General features: G+C 43.2%; 9 protein-coding genes across 9 annotated transcripts; 5 read left to right on the plus strand and 4 right to left on the minus strand.

Moving 5' to 3' along the window:
* K450DRAFT_246682 (uncharacterized protein) lies at positions 1-1128 on the plus strand (the record flags this gene model as incomplete). Its single annotated transcript, XM_051589952.1, has 1 exon — positions 1-1128. The coding sequence occupies one exon, from the start codon at positions 1-3 to the stop codon at positions 1126-1128; it is 1128 nt and encodes a 375-aa protein (XP_051443418.1).
* Positions 1129-1968: 840 nt separating this feature from the next.
* K450DRAFT_272833 (uncharacterized protein) lies at positions 1969-4548 on the plus strand (the record flags this gene model as incomplete). The annotated part of the gene is made up of 1 exon (XM_051593062.1): positions 1969-4548. The coding sequence occupies one exon, from the start codon at positions 1969-1971 to the stop codon at positions 4546-4548; it is 2580 nt and encodes an 859-aa protein (XP_051443419.1).
* K450DRAFT_246685 (uncharacterized protein) lies at positions 4543-6468 on the minus strand. Its single transcript, XM_051589953.1, has 8 exons — positions 6335-6468; positions 6060-6251; positions 5928-5986; positions 5701-5860; positions 5492-5632; positions 5296-5410; positions 5173-5223; positions 4543-5074 (listed from the first exon to the last, which is right to left on the minus strand). The coding sequence occupies exons 1-8, from the start codon at positions 6365-6367 to the stop codon at positions 4731-4733; spliced, it is 1095 nt and encodes a 364-aa protein (XP_051443420.1). The 5' UTR covers positions 6368-6468; the 3' UTR covers positions 4543-4730.
* A 711-nt stretch (positions 6469-7179) lies between these two features.
* K450DRAFT_246693 (uncharacterized protein) lies at positions 7180-8050 on the minus strand. Its single transcript, XM_051589954.1, has 3 exons — positions 7592-8050; positions 7454-7525; positions 7180-7389 (listed from the first exon to the last, which is right to left on the minus strand). The coding sequence occupies exons 1-3, from the start codon at positions 7743-7745 to the stop codon at positions 7307-7309; spliced, it is 309 nt and encodes a 102-aa protein (XP_051443421.1). The 5' UTR covers positions 7746-8050; the 3' UTR covers positions 7180-7306.
* Positions 8051-8225: 175 nt separating this feature from the next.
* On the plus strand, positions 8226-11871 carry K450DRAFT_246697 (uncharacterized protein). The gene is made up of 9 exons (XM_051589955.1): positions 8226-8463; positions 8538-8594; positions 8660-8758; positions 8831-8906; positions 8966-9160; positions 9234-9288; positions 11254-11374; positions 11441-11605; positions 11676-11871. The coding sequence occupies exons 1-9, from the start codon at positions 8278-8280 to the stop codon at positions 11847-11849; spliced, it is 1128 nt and encodes a 375-aa protein (XP_051443422.1). The 5' UTR covers positions 8226-8277; the 3' UTR covers positions 11850-11871.
* A 62-nt stretch (positions 11872-11933) lies between these two features.
* Positions 11934-12984, plus strand: K450DRAFT_246705 (uncharacterized protein). The gene is made up of 6 exons (XM_051589956.1): positions 11934-12023; positions 12107-12129; positions 12211-12256; positions 12354-12474; positions 12540-12647; positions 12712-12984. Exons 1-6 carry the CDS (start codon positions 11954-11956, stop codon positions 12935-12937), a joined length of 594 nt encoding a protein of 197 aa, XP_051443423.1. The 5' UTR covers positions 11934-11953; the 3' UTR covers positions 12938-12984.
* Positions 12654-13529, plus strand: K450DRAFT_246709 (uncharacterized protein). The gene has a single exon (XM_051589957.1). It carries the CDS (start codon positions 12966-12968, stop codon positions 13494-13496), a length of 531 nt encoding a protein of 176 aa, XP_051443424.1. The 5' UTR covers positions 12654-12965; the 3' UTR covers positions 13497-13529.
* Positions 13530-13820: 291 nt separating this feature from the next.
* On the minus strand, positions 13821-14599 carry K450DRAFT_289181 (uncharacterized protein). Its single transcript, XM_051593555.1, has one exon. It carries the CDS (start codon positions 14488-14490, stop codon positions 13924-13926), a length of 567 nt encoding a protein of 188 aa, XP_051443425.1. The 5' UTR covers positions 14491-14599; the 3' UTR covers positions 13821-13923.
* A 161-nt stretch (positions 14600-14760) lies between these two features.
* Positions 14761-16096, minus strand: K450DRAFT_246711 (uncharacterized protein). The gene is made up of 3 exons (XM_051589958.1): positions 15617-16096; positions 15070-15499; positions 14761-14994 (listed from the first exon to the last, which is right to left on the minus strand). Exons 1-3 carry the CDS (start codon positions 16072-16074, stop codon positions 14923-14925), a joined length of 960 nt encoding a protein of 319 aa, XP_051443426.1. The 5' UTR covers positions 16075-16096; the 3' UTR covers positions 14761-14922.
* Positions 16097-16236: the final 140 nt, after the last annotated feature.

The following is a 16236-nucleotide window of genomic DNA, read 5'->3' on the forward strand; positions in this document are numbered from 1 at the left end:
ATGATGGAAGCGGCTGTCAAGCATCAAACGGGGATTCGACTTTACCGTGTTCATGATGATTTCTGGTTCTGGGACTCTCATCAAGACAAGGTAGTCCAAGCATGGCGGGTGATGAACGAATATGCCAGCTTGACCAACCTCCGATTCAATGTTGCAAAGTCTGGTTCTGCTGTAATCAATAGCCAGGGCATGAGCAACACGTCTTCTATTGCATCATTTGGACCATCGCCTTTACCTCAAGCTAGAGTATGGTGGGGATCTCTGGTCTTCCGAGCGGACGGGCTTTTCCAAATTGACCATGCCTTAACAGAGCTTCATATTCAAGAGATGCGACAAAAGCTAAAGACCAGCAAGACGGTTCTCAGCTGGGTCAATGTATATAACAAGTACATCGCTTTCTTCCTGCGAAGCTTTGGATCGTGTGCTAAGGTTCTGGGAACTCAACATTTAGACCAGATTGGTGAATGCATGCAGATGATTCAAAGACGAGTATTCCAGGAGCAACACGGCAATGCTCTTTCTGCATTGAAGAAGCAGTTTGAGGTTTTCCAATCTACGGACATTCTAGACATGTGGGCATACTGGCCACTTCCAGCAGGAGGACTCGGCATGAAGAACTATTTGATGGATATTGGAGCCCTAAGAGAGACATTCATCAAGGTAGAGCACACTGACTTTACAGATCTACCCAAGGAAGACAAGGTGCTGTGGGAAGAGCAAGAGAAGAAAAAAGAGCAAAGTCGCAAGCAATTTCATATAACTATAAAGGACTTGCAAGATCCCTCCAATGTACGTTATAACCAAAGGCATTTATACTTCCCGTTGACATTTGCGATGTACTGTAAAGGACGAGAAAGGATGCATCGGCATTGGTCCCGTCGATTTCTCGAACTGTTGGATGTTGTTGAACTTGCACATCCAGTTCAACTGAGTGCCAGTGTAAATAATCAATTGAACAATCTACGGCTGGGTGATGCTAACGATATTACTACCGCTAAACGTGTTGTTAGCCATTATGATAATCAGTTAGGCAAGGCTTGTGGAAGTTTGGAATTTTTGGACATGGCACTTATACCCAAGAGTTTAGTTCAGTCCCTGAACAAAGCCAAGGTTCAGTGGGATGCATAAACGAAAGCAGTGCACTAGATCCAATTCTGTTTATAGATTTTGAAAATTACAATAAAAGATGTGTAAGCTTTAATGATGAAGTTTATGAGTATAATGACCGCATAAAAAGTTTTAAAGGAAAGAGAGATAACCCATGTAATCATGCAATGATCTATTTTCAAAACGCCATTAGATGAGTGTGGAGAGTTGGAGCTTAAAAAAACAAAATAAGCAACAAGCAAAGGACTTGAGCTGTACCATAAGAACGAAGCTAGAGAGGATCAAGTGCTAGGAGCTGGAAGGCGAGTGTCATGATATTTGAGTCAAAACATGAGAATGAAACGTACTAGCCAAAGCGTAATATCAAACGCAAGGTCCGTGACATATTGATGGGCTCAAAACTAAGTTACATTTGTCACATGCTGGCTGTAGAGGTCGTAGTTGTTTGGCAAGAGCTTTTTGTTGCAAAGTAACTATGTGGCAAAGTGTTTTAACGATGCTGTGGACGCTTGAGCCAAAGCTGACGATAGTGTGACAACTCCACGATTCTGTCCAATGGTGGTGGCAAAGTATTTGATGCCGCAGTACTTTAGTATCGTAAACCCATCATCCTGCATAAGCGATCGACTTTTGTCCACTTTATCTGCTACATTTTTGTAAATGAAAGCAGAAGATTGCCCATAGCTTACGTTTTCAGACCTATACTCGTTACTGTCGTCAGCATGGTTGATGATTGAAAAGGTATGGTAGATGTCACATCTACTATCGCTTGTATAACCTTTTTTCTATTTTTTTTTTTAGCACACTATAAAAGCAGTAAATTTTGAGGGCGGTTGTTAATGATAAAATACTCTTTTAACCATGATGCATAACGAAGCCAAAAGTGCAAGCAAGTCCTCTCTCAACCAGGTCCTCTATGAGGTGACTAGCGAGAAAATCATGGAGCTTCAAAGACAAAAGGATGTCTTGAGCCGCCATTACAGTGATGTACTGAAAACTGCAGATGCTAGTGACGACTTGATTCAAGAGATTGAAATACTGTATCAAGGTATCAAGGAGGCTCCAGTTCAACACAAACAAAATTTGAATATGGAGAGTGCTCGACTCTTCATTGGGAGCGTAGCTAAGGATCCATCTACTAGTGAACAACTCTTACGCCATTGGATTGCCAGTTTTCGAAAAGAGATACAATACTCGACCTGCAAATGTACATACACATACATGTATGGAAAGCGTTTACGCGATGAATTATCTGAAGCTGAAACCTCTGCTCTAGATGATGAGTTTCATGCAGTGTCAAAAAAAAGGAAGGAGCAGATAACAGAGCGTGAAAAGACAATCAAGGAACTTGAAAAGCGTGTGTTTGAAGCTGGACAAATCAATTCGGACGCTTTCAAGGCTTTTCTGGACAAGACTTTGGACATGGGAGAAGTGAAGATCAAGAAAGTGCTGGATACTGCAAGAATGAACACTGGGTTGTTCTGTAAGAAGCTGCTTGAAGACGACATTACTGTGTCTGGGCTGAAAACCTGTGTGGAAGGATTATTGGGATGTGATTTGCTCAACGCCGAGAAGCAAACTACTTTAAGGCAGTTGATGGAAAGCGAGCCGTATCTTCAAGATCTTGCGACACTTCTATCCAGTCGAATCAAGGCGGTCAAGTACTGGAACTGGCCTGAGAAAGGAGTTCATGTGGATGTTCGACGATCAATAGCAGGAAGATATCGAGCTTTTCTTGATGAAGACATTATTACGGCACTTTTCCTTCAGTATATCGGAGCACAATTTGCAATTCACATGAAAGGTGAATTGAGAAAAATGTTTATCATGATATATGAACCTTTTGCGAACCACACCCGAAAGCTGCCACGTCGAACTATGAGTATTGAGGAATTGCGATGTAATATCCACTTGGAAAGTTTCCTCTCTGTACTTCCTAGCGGGATGCAAAACCAAGCCCAGTTCTCGTATGAGGATAATGGAAATTCTAAAAATACCACTGCGAATACCAAGAATTCACTCATTCATCTCCTTGCTACAGAAGCTCAACTTCACAAGGTGATCAAGCCTGACCAGCCATTTACCGTAGTCCGCACTGACATGGAATGGTTCGGACCGTCTATTGAGCATGAGTCGATCAAGATTGTACTTCAGTTCCTTGGAGTGACTGATGTATGGGTTGATTTTATGATGCGGTTCTTGAACGTACCAATGACGTTCCAAAAGGATGTGAGTGAGGATGTCCGCATCCGGCGAAGAGGAGTACCAATCTCACACCAGCTGTCTGCTCTATTTGGTGAATGTATCCTATTCATGATGGAAGCGGCTGTCAAGCATCAAACGGGGATTCGACTTTACCGTGTTCATGATGATTTCTGGTTCTGGGACTCTCATCAAGACAAGGTAGTTCAAGCATGGCGGGTGATGAACGAGTATGCCAGCTTGACCAACCTCCGATTTAATGCTGAAAAATCTGGCTCTGCTGTGATCAATGGTCAGGATAATAGCATATTGTTGTCAACTGCGTCGTTTGGACCATTGCCTTTACCTCAAGCTCGAGTATGGTGGGGATTTCTTGTCTTTCGGGAAGATGGACTTTTTCAAATTGATCATGCTCTGATTGAGCCTCATATTGAAGAGATGCGACAGAAGTTACAAAGCAGTAAGACGGTACTCAGCTGGGTTAACGTATATAACAAGTACATATCTTTCTTCATGCAAGGCTTTGGATCGTGTGCCAAGGTCCTAGGGACGCAACATTTAGACCAGATTGGTAAATGCATGCAGATGATTCAAAGACGAGTATTTCATGAGCAAAACGGCAATGCTCTTGCTGCGTTGAAGAAGCAGTTTGAGGTTTTCCAATCTACGGATATGCTAGACATGTGGGCATACTGGCCACTTCCAGCAGGAGGACTCGGCATGAAGAACTATTTGATGGATATTGGAGCCTTAAGAGAGACATTCATCAAGGTAGAGCACACTGACTTTACAGATCTACCCAAGGAAGACAAGGTGCTGTGGGAAGAGCAAGAGAAGAAAAAAGAGGAGAACCGCAAGAACTTGCAATTAAGTATCAGGGACTTGCAAGATCCCTCTAATGCACGTTATAACCAAAGGTATTTCTTATTACCGCAGACATTTGTGACGTACTGTAGTGGAAGAGAAACGTTACATCGACATTGGAGACTTCGATTTCTCGTGCTGTTGGATATTGTTGACCTTGCACATCCAGTTGAATTGAATGCCAATGTAAATACTCAACTGAACAATCTACAGTTGGGTGATGTTAACGATGTTATTACTGCTAAACGTGTTGTTAGCCATTATAACAATCAGTTAGGCAAGGCTTGTGGAACTTTAGAGTTCTTGGATATGGCCCTTATCCCCAAAAGTTTAGTGCAAACCCTGAACAAAGCCAAGGTACAGTGGGATGCGTGAGCGATAGTAGTGCCGCAGCAGGTCAGTGTACTGAATTTTGAAATATTCCTTATAAAATTACAAGAAAATGATTGCTTAAACAATTGGTAGGCGTAGACTAGGAAAAGGTAGAAGTTTATGGTGGTCTTGTTTGGCATTAGGGAGGTAACTAATTTAGAACTTTGGGGATATGTGACAACGGATCAAGTAAGATGACTGGATTTTGGAAGGGTATGCGGTCCAGAGGTCTGAGAACGATGTGGTTTTACACGTTTGCTGATTCCAGAGAGAGATTTCAAGCTGGGCAAGCTGGAGGTTGATTGATTTTGGCCAACTTTCAAATTCTCTAAGCCCGGTTCAAACGGAAGACCGGCTACACTGGCATCCTTGATGGATGCTTTGCGAGCATACTTTGCAATATCGGACTTAGACAATTTTATGCGAAAAGCTGTTTCCAGTAACAAGTCGGGTCCCAAGTATTTATGTGGGATATGGAGCAAAAATGCCAAGAGTTCTGAATTGCTTGGACAGTTTTGGAGGAGATGATCTATGGAAGTAGGGTTAGCGAAAGTTGGACCAAGAGAATAAGTGGTGTCGAAAGTGGTTCGAAGGGCATCTATGTCGACACCTTGTTCAATTCATTACCTTTGCAAATTTCCAAGATAGCCAACGTAATTCTATAAAACACCTTGACACCTGTGGGAAGAAAGGAAGAGGTGGATTAGCTACAGTCCTATGCTAACAGGATATGAACCATCTCATCTGTACCTTCAAAATAAAAGACATCCCAGAGGCGCAAAACAGAGCTCCAAGGTAATGATAAAGTAAATGCCGTCAAGAACCACGAAGGGATGTACATAATGGGAGTGACGCCATTGGATTCCTATTGTTATTACAATCATAGATAGGCATTAGCAACGTCTCTTTCAATTCATTCAAAAGTTGAGCCATGTAATTCACTTACCAGATGACGAGCCAATTTGGGTTGATGCTCTCGAAGCAGTTCTCCAATGACAACGGTATCAATTCGTATCTGTGACAGGGATGGGTCAAAATAGCCCTTCAAATATCGATCGACCGTGGCCACTAGCAGCCAAAAAGCATCCTGTAGGTAGGAAAGACGTTATTACAACATGAGAATGGTCTGCAGTTCGCTATCTTGGCAAGACTTACCTCCGCAGGCATCTGCATAAGCATGCAGCCAGCTAGGCAGTGCATGCCTTGACAGTATCCAAGATCTGGATTATACTGTGCATACGCTGATAAAACATCCCTTAAATCGTTTTGTCCTTCTCCATCTCGACGCATAAAATGAACATGATTGGGATAGCACCTAAAAAGGCAGCAAATTAGTGAGCTGCCACGTTTGGGAATAAGCATCGTCAGTTACTATATCATACCTTGCAACATCTTGCTCAATGACGTCGTGTACAGAGCTTTTCGCACCTTGGAGTAAGGTCTGTCAACATAACAAGTCAGTAAATTCATTAGCAGACGTGCTTGACATGTAATGTTGCTTATGCTTGGTGTACCTTATATAAACCCGGTTTTTGGTATTCTCGACTTCGTGAAAGAAATTGCCATGATTTGGCACGGATCGAAGCTGGTATCCCGGATCGTACCAACTTTTTCAGCTTGTTGTCCTTTTCGACCGTTCCCACATCCATCTTGGATACCACTGACAGCCACTTCAATTCCCTCTCACGATATTCCTTCATGGAAGACTTGTTCAATATTGGGTTACTAATAAACGTATGTGTTAATGTTGAAATAAATGGGGTTAGCACACAGGAGCTCGTCAGCTTACGTGGGTGGAGGTACATCTTGAAGAGTTTCCCATAAGAATCCATATTCGTCGACCAAGCCAGAATGCTTGTCCAAATGATCAGATACGAATGGTTTGCTTTTTGCAACAGGGGTTGGAGGAAGTTGTTGAACAGGTGCACTGCTCCTAGCTGCCGGCGAAGAAGGCTTGCTATTCTTTGGCTTAGCAGGAAGGGGTTTGTATTCTCCATCACTGGATCTGTCAGAGTACGAATCATTCATATCCGATGTATCAAAAGAGGGATCATGTTCGGCAATTTGGGACGGTATGGAGGTAGTAGGAAAGGATGCACGATATGGGTTATCTGGAAACAGGTGTTAATAATCAATATGGCGTAATAAATTATTATGTAACATGAAATGGCACATACTCCAAGTAGGTAGTCGAGAGAGTGAATTGGAAGATCGAGTTGGAGTTGGGTTCTGCAAATCGTTCCATGGTATGTGCGGTCGACCAACGTCATGCGAGGCCACAGAAAATGTAGATGGGAGTGATGAACCTGTCCAACTACTGTCCATGCTTGAGCGGCTGTAGGATGGCCTTTCAACGGCGCCATCGGATGGAATACTGTGAATAGATGCAGTCGAGTAGACGGATCGTTTTGCTGGAGGCTGGGGCCCATCAGGGTGATCGGATTGCCAGGTAGCATGTGAGTGCCAAGAGTCCGAGAGCCGACGATTTTCGTAAGCAAAGTCCACCATCTCGTCATAAGGGTCGGCATCAAACGAATCCAGTACTCGGGGGTCCAATTCAACAAAATGAACGTTGTCTGCGCTGAAATTTCCAACCACACCTTCACAGTATCCCTAAAGAAAAGAGTCGAGTTAGCATGCGTATGTAGAAAGCATTAAAGAGCAATAGCGTGGCGCTTGAGGTGAGAAATGACCATTTGCACTCGGTAGCATTAATGAAGGTCTACGCTTGGTGGCAATACCAGCACTTTGTCTTGAGAGATCAATTGACCTTGAAAGAGAGAATATTTTTGCTTACCAGATATTGATCCTTCTCCACGTACTTTAAAACTATGATACGTTCACCTATTACTGCTGTTAGACATGGGAGATCGGACTGACATGAAATAAACCAAGGAAAACCGCTAACCAGCGAGAAACATCAAGTCATCCTCATCATCGGCCAAAACGTCTACTTTTGCAACGCACGATCCGAGGCCGCCTACGCATGGTATTATACGTTAGTGTGGTGCCTGAGTACACTGAAACATTGCTGCATTCTACATACCATTCTCCGCAAAGCGACGAAGGCCCTGTACTGACAAGTCTTGCAGAAGACCAACATCGGCCACCTCTGAGATGTCTAGATTCTTCAGAGCCTGCCTGATTCGAACGTCAACTTGCTCCAGATCAGTGGACGTATGTTTCGTAATGGTTCTCATCTAGCCGTCAACTTGTCAACCTGTCTAAACTCCGCCAAATAAAATACAGGTTGGTTGAGCTTGTTTTTTGTCTACTGCACCGCCCAAATGCGGTGAACCAACCAACAACCGCCTATTCAGCCATTCTGTAGACCGCATAGAGAGAATGGTTTTCGCTCATTCGCAGTAGAGGGATCCAGAAGAATTGTCCTCGGGAATACCAGATGATTGAGGAGGGTTAAGTTTGCTACAACTGTTATGATCCGAATTGGCATATCATCCAATGTATTTAACTGCTGAATGGCCTTCATTACCGCAAGCACGTCCTTTGATTCTTTTTGAATAGCCTGTAAGATAAGCTAAATTTAGCGTTGCTGTCATAGCTTTTTACCACTCAAATGTTTCAGGTTGAATTTTTATGACAAAAATGTCTGGTTTCAATTTTGTGACGGAAGCTTTTTTTTTGAGAGCGAGCGTGGTTCGGGAGGGTGGCACTCTTCAACCTTGAGCAAACCAATTGTGCAGTCTACCCATTCTTAAAGCACTAGGGCATATGGCGGCTGCGGAAGACAGAAAACGCCGGTACCCTGTAGAATCTTCCGAATCAAATATTCAAGTGACAAGACAGCCACCAAAGAAACGTTTCCTAACCTCTGCACCAACCTCTCCAACCGGCCACCAGCCTGCCGATATGGACAATGATCAGCAAGGTGCTGATGATCCCAACGATCCTTTCAAGGTATGCTCGGTGCCAGGAGCAACGTGCCGTAAATTATTGCAGCGCAGAAAACTAAGCCTTGTGTTCTTTCTCAGAGTCAAATAGTCCATTATCAAAAGGATGCCATTCATCGACAAACCAGCGAGTATCGAGTAAGCCGCAATTCACAGAGAGGTCAATATTTCTCTAATGCGTGAACTAACTTTGATATTTGCAGCGTTTGGCGGGTCGACTGAAGCGTAAAGCTAGCGCTTTGGAGACCGACATTTCTGAATGGGAAACCCTTCAAGATGTTTCAAAGCGGTGGTGGTCATTGGTAATGCTCGCTCAGCCTTTATTGTGAGGAGTTCAACACCGATAGTAACGAGAAAAACATGTATATTTTCAGACTTGCGACGAATTGAAGACAGCTATGCAACCATTGGATGCCCAAACTTGGGATCCGCCTAGCAGTTGGGAAAAGTGTATGTACAGTCAGCTAGTTAACTTCCATGTATGTTTAATCTAACTTTTGAATCGACAGCAAAAACAATGGAACAATTATATTGCCACTCATACTTATGGCCAGAATCGAGCGAAGAGGCGCCGTCAGATTTACTCTTAATGCTTCGGAACGACGGTGGTCCATTGTATGGTATCATGCGACGCATGGGATATCACTTGGATAAATGCAATGCCGCTCGGTCGCATCAATTTGACGAAATGAAAGAAGTTCAAGGTATGCTTACTGGAATGCATTGGATAATTAATGTAGAAACAGAGTTCTAATTCCCCATCGTAACTCTCCGAAGGTTCCAGCGTCGTCAATAACTATGGAAAGTCACTAGGTCGATGGCAAGACCAACAGCAAAATTTAATTGCCAGACAAAAGACTTATCGTAAAGTTATTTCAGAGGTGTGTGGTGAATGCAATTCATTTTGTTTACCAGAAAAGCTAGGCTCTGACCGATTTGCTCTAGTTAATGTTGATGAAAGAGCAGACTGGAATGGCGACACGAAGAGCTATCCAACTTCAAAAGGCGATACAATCTATGAAAGCGGAACGTGACCATGTGCTCATCAACATGACCAACGAATCCGACAGCAATGCAGCGAAGGAAGAACCAAAGCCCTCAACTACGCCAAATGGTCAACCAGAAAGCGTACACGTTACAGCCAAGGCGGACACACCGGTCGAACATGTTGCTGGTAGCTCAGCTGGCGCATCTGACCCGTTGACGAGCGTTCGACTACGTGCTGCCTCCATCCTACAAGAGATCGACGCCATCAAGGAAAACAATCTCGCCATGAGACAGCAAGCAGATGAATTGCAGTTTGCTTTACTTTGTATTAGCAACGAAGCGGCCTCTGACGCACCCATGTGCAGACAGCTTGAACAATCAGTCCGACAAAGACGTGAACGATGTGGAGAGCTTGTCGAAAAATGCGATAGGCTCGAACGAACACTGGCAACATGTATACAGGATAGATGTAATTTGCTGGATGCCAATCAGACCAACATGCCAGACGACCTTCGAGCCATAACCGAGCATATGAAGAGTCTGGAACACGAATTGAGTTCAGCGAGAGGCGAAAGAGACAACTTGCAAATCAACTTGGATGAGAAGAAGGCCAAAATGGAAATCGAGAGAGCTTCCGTTTCAGAAATGCAAGTTCTGGCAGATGCACGCAAGGTATGATACTTGAAGACTAGGGGTGCAGTAGATACTGATGGTGGCCATTGGTTGGTGGTTTTTCATTATGGCTAGCCGCCTAACGATTGGAATACCTGCCGTGTTGTCTTCTTATCTGTAACAACTGAAATGGAACACTAACGCCATTTTTCATTCGCTTAGTCTCGATTCGTTTCGGTCACAAACGACAAAACTCGTCTCATGTACAAAAAGATAGCTAGTAGTGGCAATCGAACCATTTTTGAGTTGATAAAGGCAACTCAAGGTACCAATGGATTGATATCTGAGTGGCTTAACAACAAATTAAGGTAAGCAATGATATTGCTGAACTTACCCATGGAAATTGAGTACTCACCACGGTAACAGAACTTTGGAGGAAGAAGGGCAGGCTCTACAGAAAAAGCTTGTCAGTTCGCATGAGGAGTCTAGCGTTGCTCAAGAACGAAAGCGACTTGCAACATCTCAATACTACTGGCAAAAGAAGCAAGAGCGATTACAACAAGAACTCAACGCCATTTACCGTGACTATGGTCATGATGGCACACCTTTCAACATGAGAGATTTGAATTCAGCGATGGATTCGCTACGAAAAGCCTCTGAAAGCAAACAGCAAGAGATAAAATCATTAGAACAACATGTTATAGATCTGGAAACGGTATGTAACGGCTGCCTTTGCTTCATTGAATTGATTACTTTTTTACTCATTCATGATATTAGGTGGAGTCAGAACTACTCAAAGAGGTTGCCGGACTCGCTGCTGGTTTCAGTGAGCTGGAAGAACAAAATAATGCTAAAGTGGATGCACTCATTAAGAAAGAGGATGAAATTGTGACACTTCAATTTGAAGTACGTAAATTTTTTGGCTATGTGTCAGTATTGGACTCGATACTAATGATCCGATACAGAAACTAAAGCACAGCCAGGCGTTTACTGCGTTGAATAAGTCCAAAGATGTTTTCAAGCTACTCTCGAACCAGCTCCAGCGCCAGAATGAAATGCAACTGGAAGTCATTCGACAGTTCAATGAGCACGAAAAGAATATGAATGCCCAACTGGTAAGTGAGCCATTCATATATGTGCCACATTTCGTTTCATTGTCATTCATCTACAACTATATTACATTACAGAGCAATTATGATCGTGAAATGATATCTGTTTCCAGCTCATTAGAACTCCATCAACAGCAGGTTTCTGATGTTTGGGCCAGTCAAGGAGAATTGGAAGAGCGACTTGGCAATCTTTCATCAAAATTAGTCGAGGTAAAGGCTTCAATTTCCAGCGGTGAAAAATATATTAGTTTCATCTCATCTAACCTTATTCATCAGATGCGGGACTTAATCAAAGATCGAAGCAAGGCACTGGAAGAAACACGATATCTTCGATCCAGAATAGAAGAGGAATCTGAATTATTGAAACGGCGACTGGATGCCATGGCTCGTGTTGAAAATCCTACTGAAATGAAGCTGGCAAAGGAACGAGAAGAGTACAAGGTAAGCGACATGCTTCTCTTATTCATCTTGACTGATGAGGTATTAATGCTTGGGCACTCATTCTATGTAGACATTGCTCAAATGCTCTTCTTGCCACTTGCGGTTCAAATCTCACGTTCTATTGCGGTGCATGCATACATTTTGCAAGGAATGTCTTGATATTCGTATCGAGACACGTCAGCGGAAGTGTCCCAACTGTGGTGAATCGTTTGGAAGTAATGACGTGAAGCAATTTTTCTTTTAACTAAGCATGTATTTTATTCTATCTCGCAATCTGTACTTCTACTATTAAAACTCAGCACACTGTAATTCCCTGCCTTTTTTCTTGCTTCTGCCTTGAATTTCCTCATGTTGCGTGTTATTAGCAATGTTTGGCCCATTCGTAGCGCAAATAAACGAAAGGATGATGGAAAGCAAGGTATATTGCCACTACAACGTTGTCCATCGTTACCATGCACTTTTGGTTCTAATGATTACTGTTGTTGAAAACGCTCAACCTAGTCTTTGTCAACGTCTACGATATGGCAAGTATTAGCCTCCAGTCAAGGAACAACGAACTGTCACTTTGATTCAGTGAAAAATAACATGTATAAATATTCTTATAGATTGAACCATGTACTCTGACCAACTTTGGTTATTTCATGGGCGTTGGTAAGCTCCCCTCACCATAAAGCTACATGCTGCAAATGGAAAAGCCTTCTTTATGCTTGTCGATCACAAGGCTGACTAAACGTGATATCACTTTCAGGCATTTTCCATTCTGGTATAGAAGTAAATGGTAGGGAATATTGTTATGGAGGGCATCCATACGATTTCAGTGGCGTTTTTGTAGTGGAGCCTAAAGTCGGACCACCTGGTGTTCTGTTCAAGTGAGTGTCAACTATGCTGCCTGCAGAGTAGTAAAGGTGTCATTACTCACAAAAGCAAAATGTAGACAATCCATCAACATGGGCTATATTGACCTTGAAGAGGACAAAATTACAGAACTGATACAAACACTATCTGGAGAGTACTCCGGAAACTCCTATAATCTGCTAAATAGGTATGCGGACGGGTGCCCTGAAGGACAAATACGAGACGGTGCATTAACCTTTGGCCATTATTAGAAACTGTAATCACTTTACAGCAGACCTTTGCAACAGACTGACCAGCAAAACTATACCGGGCTGGATCAATAGGGCTGCAAAGCTAGGAACTATGTTTCCTTGCGTTCTACCGGCAGAGTGGGTTGAGCCTCCAGAGTGCGATTGTAAGCCTACTCCATATCGTTTCATAGCAAAGGAATCTAAAATAACTCAATGTTTAAAAAACCCTTCTAGTTACAGACGGTGAAGACCGTGAAACATCGCTTTCCCCAGCAATGTCATTTTCGTCAAACACTCCATTGAGAGGTAACGGCCATCGAGCAACCGAATCAAGGACATCCTATTCATCTACAACATCCAAATCAGGCAAGTCCTCGACACGACTTGTTTCAGCGTCAGACGTCACTACTAGAAAGGATCGCGCTACGGATACGGACACGAGATCCAAGCACAGCAAAACAGCCTCCTCTAGTGTATACTCGGATAGGAAACAGAGCTCGGCAGGCATAGAGTCGAGTGAACGAGGGAAGCGAGCTTCATCTATAACCAGCAATACGATCCATAATAAATCTCTACCAAGGCGATCTTCCACACCTATATCCGTACGCCTTTCACATTCTGCGAATGATAACGACTCGGATCTTTTTATTATTCAAGCTGTGTCGCCCTTCTCTGACGATGATGATTATGTCAGTGACTCTGGGTCATTTCCCATCAAGGAACCCAATAGTGCCCGACCAGAAGTGGTGCGATCAGCAACGCAATTGTCATTGAAAGCATCGGTTCAAGAGTTGGAAAAGCAATAGTTGAGAGATTTATACCTTTTTTTTAAACAAAAACTAGCGGTTTATGTAATATAGTATCCGAAGGGTCTATCCATGTATATTCATTCGTTCGTCATTAAACGGCCCAACTTCAATTGAACGCTTGTATTGAAAGGTACATTTGACTTTACCTGAAGATGATTTGCCACAGCTGAATTTCATTGTCATCAGGGCAAAAGAGGAAAAAAAAAACTTATGCTGTACATTTTTATTCTTATCACGTACAAATTTATGAATTGTCAGAAATACTATTAGAAATCACTGGAGTACACTATGTGTATAGCTGACAATCTGGGTAAGCCAGGTGTAAAGTAGACAAAGTCCGTATGCCACATATAATTTGGAGCTATTAAGACATTATGTGAATAATATACGTTCGAGCTAGGAGCATATTGCATTAGCCAAATTACTACAATGAAGGCTGAGCACTCTTGCTTCGTACTGTACGGCCACCACAGGTAGGCGGAACATAATCTGGATTCATATGGTATTCGAAATCGTCATCCGAGCGCCGTAAGCAAGTTAAACATACATGTGCATCTTGTATACCGACCACCGGTTCCAATCTCTTGGGCAAGCGCTTTAGTTGAGCCGTTTCAGCAATCTCGGTAGGTTTCGAGCCTTTTGGCGGCCGTCCACGGCGTGGAACAACCGTTGACTGTGCTGCATTCACGAGGGCCGCATAGATAGGATGCTTGGGGTGCTGACAATGACTTGGCTTTATAATCCATTTCGGATTTTTTTTGGTACCAGCATTGACAAGTGCTTGCTCAGAGTATAATTTAGCTTGATCAATCACTGGGTAGCACACATGGTAATCGGATGGGTTCACCAAAGATAGGTCCTCAGGCATGCACCACGCAGGGTCGTAAATAAGCATCTGTTGACCATAGAATTCATTGACTAGTTCGAGGAAATTAGGAGCTACCAGATTTCCGTCGTCCTCACCGTCGATTTTGATTGCTGGTTCTGCCATTGCGTGATAAGGGAATCGATTGTAATTGAAGAAAGGCTAAACAAAAGGACCGTTGCCTTTCGCGACAATCAATTTATGAGACGGGGGTGGTCTATAGGTGAGACCGATCACAAATTCACACCCTTTTGTGGTCCAATTCCCAAGCTGGATTATAGCTAAGTGCCCCTATTGTCTCAAAAGTTGTAGAATGAGCGTTATGAAGCCTAAATCAGAGCCAACATGGTACAGATAGCACGCTCCAGCCGACAGCATAGACACCATATTCATGTAGCTAAGTCTTCTTAATCTATAGAGTGTTTATTTGTACACTACAGCCATTTTTGCTTCTATCGGCCATATCCCATGTAAATATCGTACCAAATGGGCATTTGATTCTTTGAAGAGCATGTGCGCCATGTGAAAAAAAAAAAAAAACCGGCTTGTGACCACAGCTTATTGACTGGCTTGGCTCGCAAGTACGTTGTATACCTTCTCATACACCGTAAACACAATACCTCCAGAGAACTAGAGACGTGATAAGGTTAGCATTTGTACAGCAGTTTGCGAAGCTCTCTTATTTACATCGCTTTATCCACTTACAATGAGACGGGTTAGTCTTGGGGTAGTTCCTTTCCACAACGAAAGGACACCATCTGATTTGACAACCTTGATCAAGCAGTCCAAGGAGTTCTTGTACAAGTTGCGGGCATCCAGTCCCTGCATTCTAGTCTTTACAACATCGAGCGGCATGGTAGTGTACACAGTGATGATACCTGCGGTCGCGCCAATAGCAAAGGTATGCGCTGCCGGCAGTGGTGCATCGCCCTTGTTTCTCCATTGCTGGACTTGTGCTTTGAGTGTTGAATAGCTTGTAAATCGAACGGCACTGTTTGCACCTTGTCGCATCATGACCGGGAACAACCCTCTATATACACCTCCTAGACCTTCATTTTTAATGATCAAACTCGTGCCGTGAATCAAGCCTTTGTACTGTGGATTCGCGCTATTCTTATCGTGGATGAGCTTGGTCCTAGAGGTGTCATATTAGCAATGGTTTCAGTAGCTACTAATACAACATACAGCTTCCACAGGATTATGAAGTTCCTTTGTGGCTAACCAGTTACTTTTCGCACAAAATTACACTTACTTGATTGTCTCCGATGGCGTGACTACAAGGATGGCTTCCGTCATGCCAGCACAGAGGCCAGCGAGAACATTTCGAGATCCGGTCAACTTTCCATCTTTGTCACGAAGTGCGTCTGCGATTTTGTCATATGCTAAAAATCGGACACCAGCTTTGGCAGCATTTCCAATAACCAGAGCAGACATTCCAGTGTAAACTGCTCCTACTCCGTGTGTTCGTATCGTTTTGACCAAGCAGTCAATAGGACCGTTGAAGCGAAGTTCTCCTGCCGCTAGCTTTCCTCCTGCTTGAAGTTGAAGTCGTGTCTTGACGTATTCTGTAGGGTAGGTTACGGCTCCTTCGATTGCTCCGGCAACAGTTCCAGAGATAAGAGAGAACGTCGCATTCTTTTCCTTCTTTGCGCTCATTCTGAAAGGAAACCAAGTTGAAACGAGAAAGAGAAAAGTCAGATCCCATCTCATCTCATTTCGGCTTCAATCTTTTTCATACTCCGTAAAGCTAATTCATTTGACAGTCAAGGGCTCTCGTTGTCGGCAATGGAAGCGGCTGCCTATATTTCTTCAGACAAGAGAGCTATTATGACAAACTGCTTAAGAATAAAATGTTTCAGATGTTTTTTAGTG

Source organism: Umbelopsis ramanniana (genome assembly GCF_025399195.1).
Source record: "Umbelopsis ramanniana AG unplaced genomic scaffold K450scaffold_38, whole genome shotgun sequence".
NCBI lineage: Eukaryota > Fungi > Mucoromycota > Umbelopsidomycetes > Umbelopsidales > Umbelopsidaceae > Umbelopsis > Umbelopsis ramanniana.

Excerpts from the sequence above, each read along its gene's own strand:
- K450DRAFT_246685 (XM_051589953.1), bottom strand. The coding sequence starts at position 6,367 with ATGGGAAACTCTTCAAGATGTACCTCCACCCAC. Across the intron at positions 6,252-6,334 it reads CAAGATGTACCTCCACCCAC|TCTTCCATGAAGGAATATCG; the intron begins GTAAGCTGACGA and ends ATATTGAACAAG. Across the intron at positions 5,633-5,700 it reads TTATGCAGATGCCTGCGGAG|GATGCTTTTTGGCTGCTAGT; the intron begins GTAAGTCTTGCC and ends TCCTACCTACAG.
- K450DRAFT_246693 (XM_051589954.1), bottom strand. The coding sequence starts at position 7,745 with ATGAGAACCATTACGAAACATACGTCCACTGATCTGGAGCAAGTTGAC. Across the intron at positions 7,526-7,591 it reads TCGTCGCTTTGCGGAGAATG|GCGGCCTCGGATCGTGCGTT; the intron begins GTATGTAGAATG and ends TACCATGCGTAG. Across the intron at positions 7,390-7,453 it reads TGACTTGATGTTTCTCGCTG|GTGAACGTATCATAGTTTTA; the intron begins GTTAGCGGTTTT and ends CAGCAGTAATAG.
- K450DRAFT_246697 (XM_051589955.1), top strand. The coding sequence starts at position 8,278 with ATGGCGGCTGCGGAAGACAGAAAACGCCGGTACCCTGTAGAATCTTCC. Across the intron at positions 8,595-8,659 it reads GACAAACCAGCGAGTATCGA|CGTTTGGCGGGTCGACTGAA; the intron begins GTAAGCCGCAAT and ends TGATATTTGCAG. Across the intron at positions 9,161-9,233 it reads CGAAATGAAAGAAGTTCAAG|GTTCCAGCGTCGTCAATAAC; the intron begins GTATGCTTACTG and ends AACTCTCCGAAG.
- K450DRAFT_246705 (XM_051589956.1), top strand. The coding sequence starts at position 11,954 with ATGTTGCGTGTTATTAGCAATGTTTGGCCCATTCGTAGCGCAAATAAA. Across the intron at positions 12,024-12,106 it reads AAAGGATGATGGAAAGCAAG|TCTTTGTCAACGTCTACGAT; the intron begins GTATATTGCCAC and ends CGCTCAACCTAG. Across the intron at positions 12,257-12,353 it reads TGGTTATTTCATGGGCGTTG|GCATTTTCCATTCTGGTATA; the intron begins GTAAGCTCCCCT and ends TATCACTTTCAG.
- K450DRAFT_246709 (XM_051589957.1), top strand. The coding sequence starts at position 12,966 with ATGTCATTTTCGTCAAACACTCCATTGAGAGGTAACGGCCATCGAGCA.
- K450DRAFT_289181 (XM_051593555.1), bottom strand. The coding sequence starts at position 14,490 with ATGGCAGAACCAGCAATCAAAATCGACGGTGAGGACGACGGAAATCTG.
- K450DRAFT_246711 (XM_051589958.1), bottom strand. The coding sequence starts at position 16,074 with ATGAGATGGGATCTGACTTTTCTCTTTCTCGTTTCAACTTGGTTTCCT. Across the intron at positions 15,500-15,616 it reads ACGCCATCGGAGACAATCAA|GACCAAGCTCATCCACGATA; the intron begins GTAAGTGTAATT and ends TGACACCTCTAG. Across the intron at positions 14,995-15,069 it reads CAAGACTAACCCGTCTCATT|TTCTCTGGAGGTATTGTGTT; the intron begins GTAAGTGGATAA and ends TCACGTCTCTAG.